Source organism: Triticum dicoccoides, chromosome 4A (genome assembly GCF_002162155.2).
Source record: "Triticum dicoccoides isolate Atlit2015 ecotype Zavitan chromosome 4A, WEW_v2.0, whole genome shotgun sequence".
NCBI classification, from domain to species: Eukaryota; Viridiplantae; Streptophyta; class Magnoliopsida; order Poales; family Poaceae; genus Triticum; species Triticum dicoccoides.
The window spans coordinates 532,493,697-532,502,898 of NC_041386.1; the positions used below are offsets into that span (position 1 = coordinate 532,493,697).

The window sequence follows — 9,202 nt, forward strand, 5'->3', positions numbered from 1 at the left end:
TAACCCACCCACCGCAATTTCCACATTTAACCAGTACATTTATTTAAAAGATTTTGTGGGGACGATTGTAATAGGAAATATATTTAAGCCTACAGTAAATACTGGCAAGCAGAAAAGATTAGTACTTATTTAATAAAAATAGATATCATTTGGCAGTACATTAACTATTTTAGTACGAAAATGGCAATGTGTAATCACGTGCTTCCTATGTTTCAGTATATATACAAGCCGTCCTGTTTTGACTCTAATTGACCTCCAATTATACCCATCAATTTGATTAGTAAAAATACAAATTATATATAAAAAAAGCGGTATACCAGAGGCACCCAGCAGTCCAGCTGCATATCGTATCGGTCGGTCGGTCGGTCGGTCCAATGGCTGATCACTCATTCGCTCGCTCCATCTCCATGGTCCAGTAGCAGGACAGTAGCTCTGAAATTCCAAAGTGCGCGCTGGCCGTGTCGTGCAGAAACACATGGCGACCATCCGGCCTTCGGTACTCCCACATGTTCATGTTCAGATTTTTCGAGTTAGTAGGCGCACAGGACTACAGGAGTATGAATTACTGTGCGCCATGGACAAAAAAATCATTTTGTACTCGTATCCGCGAAATCATCCAGGCACACACAAAAAAATACCCCCTCCGGTGAAATAACATCATTTCCTACTCCCTGAAGAGTACCACTGTCTATTAGTATTACAGTACATTTGTCGATACTTCCTTCATTTCATAATGTAGTGCGTCCGCATTTTCCGATATCTAAATTTGACCATAATTTTAACCGATAAGAACGACTGCGGTAGGAACACAAATTACGAATTCAGTGGTATAATTTTTGCTTCCGTCGCAGTTGATCTTATTGACTAAATTTATGATCAAAGTTAAATCTCAAAAAACGTGGGTGCACTACTATGGAATGGAGGTGTGGTGCGTGCTGGGTTTTTCTCAGTCTTCCCGAGTTTCCAATCTACGTAGTCTCCAAGCATGCAGCTTCGTCCTCTTTCTTTTATCGGTCTTCTTGTTTCCGGGTTTCAAACCCTGATTTTGGTGCGCAAATAGTAAAAACTTCATGTTATTTGTCAGAGCAGCAAGAAAAAACATATATAAATCTGTTGTCACTCAAAATGAACAAGTGAAAAAGATATTTTTTTTGAAGGATGTTATACTGCATCCAGTTTTTTTAGGCTATTTTCAGAACATCAAGTGTTTGTGATTTTTAGGTAAAGCGCTACACATCAAAATGGTACCCCATCCGTCCCATAATATAAGATCGTTTTTTAAGCTAACATAGCTTGAAAAACGTTCTTATATTATGGGACAGAGGGAGTATTTTGTTTCTGCCGCAACTAGAGCCTGTCCGGGCTAGTCCTCCTCGAATGAAGTTCAAGATTCGGTCTAGTGCTGCTAAGCCCAAGCCCAAACCAACCTCAACCCAGCCAAGTCCAGCAATAATAAGGCCAAGTTCGACCATAACTCGTCATTTAATTATTATTTTTTGAATTGTCTCAAAAAATTTCTCGCAAAACAAAGGCATCTCTTTATTTTCTCGCAAAATAAAGGCATCTCTTTATTATGTGTCCATCACCAAGTCTAAGACAACCGAAACACAGTTTGTTTTACAAAAGGCACTCATGCTCCACCAATCTTGTCACTGACCATCATCCAAATTAGTTAAATATAGCCTGTGCAATCATCTTCAAATGGCAACACCTAGAAACCAGTCTCATGCCACCCTACCCTAAAGTGAGCCAAGCACACATATCCACTGCCAAAGAAAAACTCTAATCCTATTAAAAACAAAATTGTATAGCAAAATCTTTACCGTAGAACTTCCAAATTGTGTCACAATAAGCTTGGGGTTCATCCCAGCTAGAAACTGGCCATCGGTATTCGTGATACTTGTAGGCAGACGTAAATTTGTCTATTAAGTCAAAGCAAGGTAGCGAACATACCGCAAGTCCTTTTCTGAGACCCATGACATGACATATGTCTACAAGCTTGGTACCTTCCCGAAATAAACAAAAAAGTGATTGATATTCTCCAAACACAAAGATGTGAAAAACAAATGCTCTTAAATATACACCGTGTACATGCCGGTAGGTATTCATGTCTCCTTTCACCAGCATCCGAAAGCCATATAAAATATGAAGATATGCAAATAAACCAAAAAAAACAACAAAATAGGATGGTTGTTTCATATCCTAATGCAATAAAATGTACGGCGAACATGGAGAGCGATTTTTATGTGAAAACCCTCTGAAAAAATATGTTGTGACGAATGACGTCGATCTTCACTATGTCGGGAGAGGCATACAGAAACGTTACTAGAGATTTACAACAGTTCTTCAACCCATTATGTGCTGCTTAAGGGGGTACATATAAGAGTGAGTTAGAGCCTAAACCATAGCTTGCCAAGTTAAACTTGACATCGTACGCCGGAACCCATCCTCTCATCATAAGAATTCGAATCATACAGCATCAAGATTGTCAAAAGACGTTTGCGTGGAAGTTTAAGTCAGAATATATAAAGCGGACAGAATAAAGTGATTGGGAGGGGGAAAAAACAAGTTGAAACGAAGAAAAATAAAACGTAAAATAAATCCTGAGAAAAAGGCAAGGGTCCAGGCATCTTAATCCTTTTTCCCTCGAGCCAGAGAGATATTCTTGGATGATCCAGCCTCACATTGTTCCGAAAGACGATATATAGGATGAACATTCCTCGTGATCTAGGTGAACATTCAGTTTGACAGGAAAGAAAAAGGAGGGCGTCTTGTTTGTTGTACCTTAAAGATGATCATTCTGCGTGCGCTTTGCATGCTTAGCACACTTTATAATATTCACCACCAAAAGAAGCGATTAGGACCTTTCTCCCCACAGGGGAAAGGGAATCTAATTCCTCCAAGCCAAGGCGATCATAATCTAATCCCCAGGCCGTGAGATTCCATCATGTGCCCCCCCTAATCCTCACCCCCTAAGTGCATGGGGCTGTTAAAGAAAGACCTGGCTGACATTCAGTTAGTACGTACAAGACAACACCGCAATCACACTGCTCACTGGCCTCTAGACAAGCAAGCAAGCAGACAAGGGGAAAAAAGTTGCAGGATCCAAGGCTAGCTAGGGTTTAAGTGGGCCTGATCTGATGACAGTAGTAATATGTTTGCACACCCCAAGGCGTGCTAGGAGCAGTAGCAGCTATAGCTCAAATCATCATGCAGATGGGCAATGATCGGGAGAGAATCCCTGAGGTGGCATCTTGTGCCTGCGTGTGGGTGATGCGGGGTCAACTAATTTAACCGCAGGAATTGCTTGATTAGGGCATAAGTATTCGTCACTCTAATCAGTAGTGCTGGCCCAATAGGGAAAGTTCACTAAAAACTAACACTGCCCCACTAACCCGGGTTGTTTGGTTGCTTGTGCAGCTAGCTGCATGTCAAGTGTTGTGTTCAGAGCCTGCAAATCGGAGCGATGTGTCTTGTCTTTCTCTCTTTTTTACATTTGCAGCAAGCGTAAGACAGATGATTGGTTAGTGGTTTGGTCTGGTCATGGGGGGTTATGATTAGGGCAGCGGGGGTGTGGTGGTCAACTCTTAGGGCACAATGATGCATCCTGTGTGATACAGACAAACCCACTATATATGCCCTCTGCTAAAGCCTGACGACCGAGCCTGCTAATACTACTCCCCCCTTTTTGCTGCCTGCATGCATCGTGCTTACTACTACTGTAATTGCGTGGCACATTTTGAGTACCACAAAGCATTCTCTGTTTGTATGTGTGCATGCATGTAGGGTCTCTGCCTGTCATTTCCTGTGTTTTCTCTCTTCCTGATGATAGAGTAGTATAAAAAAACTAGCGATGGTTTTTATTTCTCATTTGAGCTAGTAGCAGGTGGCGCGACGTTTAATTCGCATGCGAACTTGGGAAGAAACAAGCTCTGCTCGTAGCCAATTAGCGGCAGCAGCAGCAGCAGTTATGAGCACCGATCAGGGGAGATCAGTGTCCATGATGAATTGGTATCTTCCGACAATGGGATTTGATGCGGCGCTTGCTTAGAGCATGGTTAATAGTATAGCCAACTGCTGGCTATAAGCCATTGCCATGTCATCTATAGCCCATCTTATAGCCAATATGTACAATAGTTGATTAGAAGAGTGTACTACTTTTTTATTATATGACCCACCTTTCACTCTCACAAAGTGCCTAGGAGCACGTGCTAGAGCTGGCTCTTCACCAAGAGCCCGCTTCCCTTCTCTCTCTTCTTCTCTTTCCTCCAACTAAGTAAGAATATACTAGTTTATTTCTTATAGCCAGCTGACTCAGCTCTATTGTACTTGCTCTTACGCATGAGAATTAAATACGGAGCCAGCAGCACAAGGGTCTTGTGAATGAATGCATAGAGAGCCCATGAGGGCATTGATCAAGCGCCTAACCTAACTCGATCCATTCTCCCCTGTCCTTTTGGAAATCTCTCTCTCTCTGTGTGTGAGAGAGACTGACAAGAGCGATGATGAGAGAGAAATCGTCCGTTTGGGGGGCGTCAAAAACAAACAAGCAAGCAGGGAGGGAATCACGGCCGGCCACAGTGGAGCGGGGGCATGCGGGCGCTGTTCCCTTCGCCTTCACCTTGAGAGCTGCTATGCACACGACGCTGTCGGCCGATTTGTGCACGACATCACATATCAGCCCGTCCATGCTTACCATCCAGCGCATGTGAGCGGCTGGATTGCGCATCGTGTCGCTGTCGTCCGGGCATGCGTCGTCCACACAGTAGTTTCGCTTCACCTTCTCTCACCCAGCTCGCCTTGCTTCTGACACAGCACAACCCCTCTATGAAGTACGCTCGGTTTCTTTCCTGATAGTGCAAGCAAAGCAAGCGCCAGACACACACCACCTATTATTTCCTCTCCATCAGTCCATCTTTTTCTTTTTGGTTATTATTTACACCAAGGGCGAGCGAGCACTAGAAGAAAACAGCCTAGCCTTGCCTTGCCATCTGCCCAAGCTTCTCCCTTCTCTCTCTCTCTCTCTCTGCCCCTCTGGCTAAGCACAGCGCAGCAGAGACGGATCCTCCGTCTCCACACTTTGACACTATTATTTTCCTTGTAGTATTGCCGTGGGTGTGCCTGGCTGCCTTTGGGAAAGGGAGGCCCTAGACCCTAGACGCCCTAGCGCAATGGTGGAAGCTGCAAAGGCTGGAGGCCTTGCTCCTTCCTTCCTTGTCCTCTTGATTAGCCCTTGACAAACACCGAGGTTCGCTTGCTTTTGGTCTCTTCTTGCTTGCTCACCCTCCCCTCCCCTCCCCTCCCCCCTCTCTCTCCTCCTCCTCCACTGTTCAAGCAGTGCAGGACAAGAAGAGAAAAACTGTCCATGAAGGAAGCTCCTCCACCTCCTCCCCCCATGCTTAGCTAGCTCGTAGTCCTTGGTGGTGTGTGGGAGAGGAAGGGGGGAGAGAGGAGAGAGGTCAAAGGAAGGCTGGTCCATACATTAGTCCATCCATCCACGCAGAAAAAACCACTCCTAGCAGCTCGCTCGCTTGCTTCCTACTACTAGTACTAGTAGTAACTAGTAAAACTCGCATCCACGGGAGGAGTGGAGTAACCCCTCACTCGCTCGCTCGCTCGCTTTGCTTGCCAAGAACAGCCCCACTGTTCATCATCCATCCTACCATCCTTCCTTCCTTCCTGCATCTTGTTGCGGGTGAGTACAGCAGCTACCCATCTCCTAAAGCTGATCTCCTCCTTTGCTTTTATCTTCTAATCTTGTTTGCATGGGCAGAGGAGGAGCCCAGCAAAGTAGAGGCTAAGCTAGGCAGGAGCAGGATATTGTTGCGGAGTATTTTGCATTTATTTGTTTGTATGTATGTATGTATGGTGTAATTGAGCAGCTGGCTAGATTATGTATGCTCTTGGAGTTTGCAAGTGGTATCTTCTTGATAAGGTCCCCAAGATCCCACACCACACCACACCACACCATGCACCTCTCTCTCTCACATCGCCTTCCTTTTTGTTCTCCACCACCTCTCTCTTTTCTTTTCTTTAGTGTGTGTTGAGAGTCCCGAGAAACACTGAATTTTGTTGGCGTTGAGTTGGAGGCGCCATTGGCCTTTTCTTGCCCTCTCTCATGGTGTCCATTGTGCAGCTGCAGAGAAGGCGAACAGAAGCATCAGCAGCAGCAGCGTCAGCGTCAGCGAGAGGCATCCTTCCGGACAGGGAGGGGAGGATGGATCTTTCTGTGCCCCGAGGCGAGTTCCCGATCCCAATGCATCAGCACGCCGCCGCCTCGCCCTACGGGGGCATCGGCGGCGGGGGCGTCGCCGTCGCCGACCATGCCATGGAGCTGCACCACGACCACGCCAACCACAACGGACAGTCCCAGGCGCAGGACATGCCGTCGCCGCCTGCTGCTGCGTCTGAGGACAGCTCCGGGAAGAAGCGCGCGGCGGCCATTGCCGGCGGAGCGGGAGGGCCGCCGGTCAAGTACCGGGAGTGCCTCAAGAACCACGCGGCGGCCATCGGCGGCAACGCCACCGACGGGTGCGGCGAGTTCATGCCCAGCGGCGAGGAGGGCTCGCTGGAGGCGCTCAAGTGCTCCGCCTGCGGCTGCCACCGCAATTTCCACCGCAAGGAGCTCGACGACTTCGACGGCGACAGCTGCGCCTCGCACGGCTACGGCTACGGCTACGGCCACCACGCCGTCCGCCGCCTGCTCGGCCCGGCCGTGCCGCACCACCACAAGAGCAGCGGGGGCCTCCTCGTCACCGCGGACCACTACGGCGCCTACGCTGCGGCACGCGCGCTCCCTCCGCCGCCGCCCCCGCCGCTGGGACACCACCACCAGATCATCATGCCGCTCAACATGATCCAGACGTCCGAGTCGGACGAGATGGACGGCAGCGGCGGCATCATGGGCGACGGCCGAGGCGGGCTAGCCTCGGGCGGCGGCGGCGGCGGCTCCTCCTCGTCCAAGAAGCGCTTCCGCACCAAGTTCACCGCCGAGCAGAAGGGGCGCATGCTGGAGTTCGCGGAGAACGTGGGGTGGCGTCTCCAGAAGCTGGACGACGCCATGGTGCAGCACTTCTGCCAGGAGATCGGCGTCAAGCGCCGCGTCCTCAAGGTCTGGATGCACAACAACAAGCACAACCTCGCCAGCAGGCCGCCCCCTACCTCGCCCACGCCGCCGCAGTCACAGTCAATGCCGCTGGCGATGTCAATGCCGATGCCGCTGGGCATGTCAATGCCGATGCAAGTGCCGCCGTCGCAGCCCGGGCCTTCCGGCCACCGCGGCCCCAGCTCCCCGGGCGCGCAGGGGGAGCTCAAGCTCGACTGACGGCACAAAGAAGCCCTGGTGTCCGTCAACGGCGCCACGGTTGCTGATTCTGCTAGCGTTAGTAAGCCGCATTGCCATTAATTTCACTGTTCCATCGGCGCGATCGATCGAAGCAGAGAGAAGAGAAGAGAAGAGAACCAAAAACAAACCCGAGTCTACCATCATCTCCATTTTTTTTCCTTTCGCTGTTTATCTTGTCATAAGGTTGGGGAGCAAGCATGAGAGGGGGGACATAGGCGAACCGGACTGAGCTCCACTCAATTTCAATTTATTTTTCCTGGACCTAGCTTTTTTTCTTCTTCTTCGTCTCCTTGGTTGGTGTCTCTGACTTGAAGTCTAGCAGTACCTGTTGAGCTGAGCATTTGAGTTGCCATGGATCAGATCAGATGATCAGAGGCTGTATGAAATTGATTCTGACTTGTTTACAATTTCTCCGTTTATCTTCAATTTCTCCATTCTAATCTGCAGAGTCTGAATTTCTTTTGAGAACATGAGATGCAATCTCTCCCTGGGTCTTGTATCTTTCAGGCGCACTGTTCACGAGTCATGACATGATCTGCATGCTTAATCTGCAGCCCCTGTCGGTGCTGTTACTGTGGCCTGCCTGCCTGCATGCATGCATGCATGCCTATGCCTGATCTGATCCGGCGATGTGAATTCACCACTCACAAGCCACGAAGACGATAGAAAGGGGAGAGAGATTCTTGTCAAGAATTTGGGAGCCTGAGAGCGATGGACCGGAGGGTGAAAATTAAAATTTGGCCGTCCCCGTTTCTCTATTTGGGGCGGATGATAGTCCTCGGCCTGCGCATCGGGCTGGCTGGCCCTGCCCGGCCCCGAGCGCGCAATCAATCATTCTTGGGGCCCGTGTACGAGTGCAGGGGGGCAGGGGAGCATGTGGCCAACCAAGCCAAAATTGGTTCGGGTTTGCCGCGGGAACAGAGATGGAAACCATGCGAGATATCGCAGTGCTCCCCGTGCTCCTGCAGGGGATTTCCTACGAATTCTTCTTGATCTATCTATCTATCTATCTATCTATTTTTTCCCTCCTGATCCCTACTACCCCTGCATGTGCGATTGAGGTGCTGATTTGGTGTGATGGTGTTAAGAGCATCTCCAGCCGTTCGTCCTCAGGGGCTGGATATAGTGCCGGGGCGAACCGGTGATAATTTTGGCGTGGTGGCGATCGGGTTCGCTCTCAGTCGACGTTTTGTAAATATTTTTAAAAACATACTTGGACAAAATTCGGCAAACGGGACATAGATTCGGCGATATTTAGGTCTTCCACAGTCTTTTTGCATATTAAAAACATAAATTTACTAAAAGGAAAAAAACTGCTGCTGAGGCGCCTAGAGGCCGAAGAGCTTGCTGAAGGCATCGTAGTCGCCGCCGCCGTCGTCCTCCTTCTTTTACTTCTTCACACCGCGACCGTCCCTGCTGAACCCCTGCCCGGGGTCACCCTGGTGGACTGGTTTGGACGGCGGTGGCGCGTCGTCGTTGCTGTCCTCGAGGACGATGACGTCTCCCTCGTCGCGGCCACGGCGGCGATCTCCTCTAGGGGCTGGCGCTCCATCTTCAGTCGGGCCCAATCCTCCCGCGGCCATTTCATGGCGGCCTCGTTGTCGAGTGCGGCCATGTCATCGTGCTCGCTCTTCATGGCGGCGAGCCCCGGCTCCGTCTTAGGCTTGACGAGGCGAGAGGTAGGAGCCAAGGAGGCACGATCGCTCTCGTTGATGACGAGGGCGGCGCCGCGGGTGCGACGGCCGAGCGGCGTTTCCACGGGCTCGGCCTTGACGCTGACGAGCGTCGGCCACCCGGAGGAGTGGGAGGAGGAACGGGAAGAGGAGGAGGAGGAGGACCCTCCCATCATGCGCCTCG

The 9,202-nt window shown here is 49.8% G+C and overlaps 1 protein-coding gene across 4 annotated transcripts in view; it reads left to right on the forward strand.

The window, feature by feature from the left end:
* LOC119286563 (zinc-finger homeodomain protein 4-like) overlaps positions 1-7,771 on the forward strand; it is an 8,801-nt gene extending 1,030 nt beyond the window's left edge. The window contains exons 1-2 of one of the 4 annotated variants that reach the window (XM_037565947.1): positions 4,825-5,248; positions 6,137-7,771. In XM_037565947.1, the coding sequence (XP_037421844.1) occupies positions 6,218-7,324 (1,107 nt within the window). In that variant the 5' untranslated portion in view covers positions 4,825-5,248; positions 6,137-6,217 and the 3' untranslated portion in view covers positions 7,325-7,771. The other 3 variants (XM_037565945.1, XM_037565946.1, XM_037565948.1) reach the window with 3 other exon arrangements.
* The last annotated feature ends 1,431 nt before the right edge of the window (positions 7,772-9,202 follow it).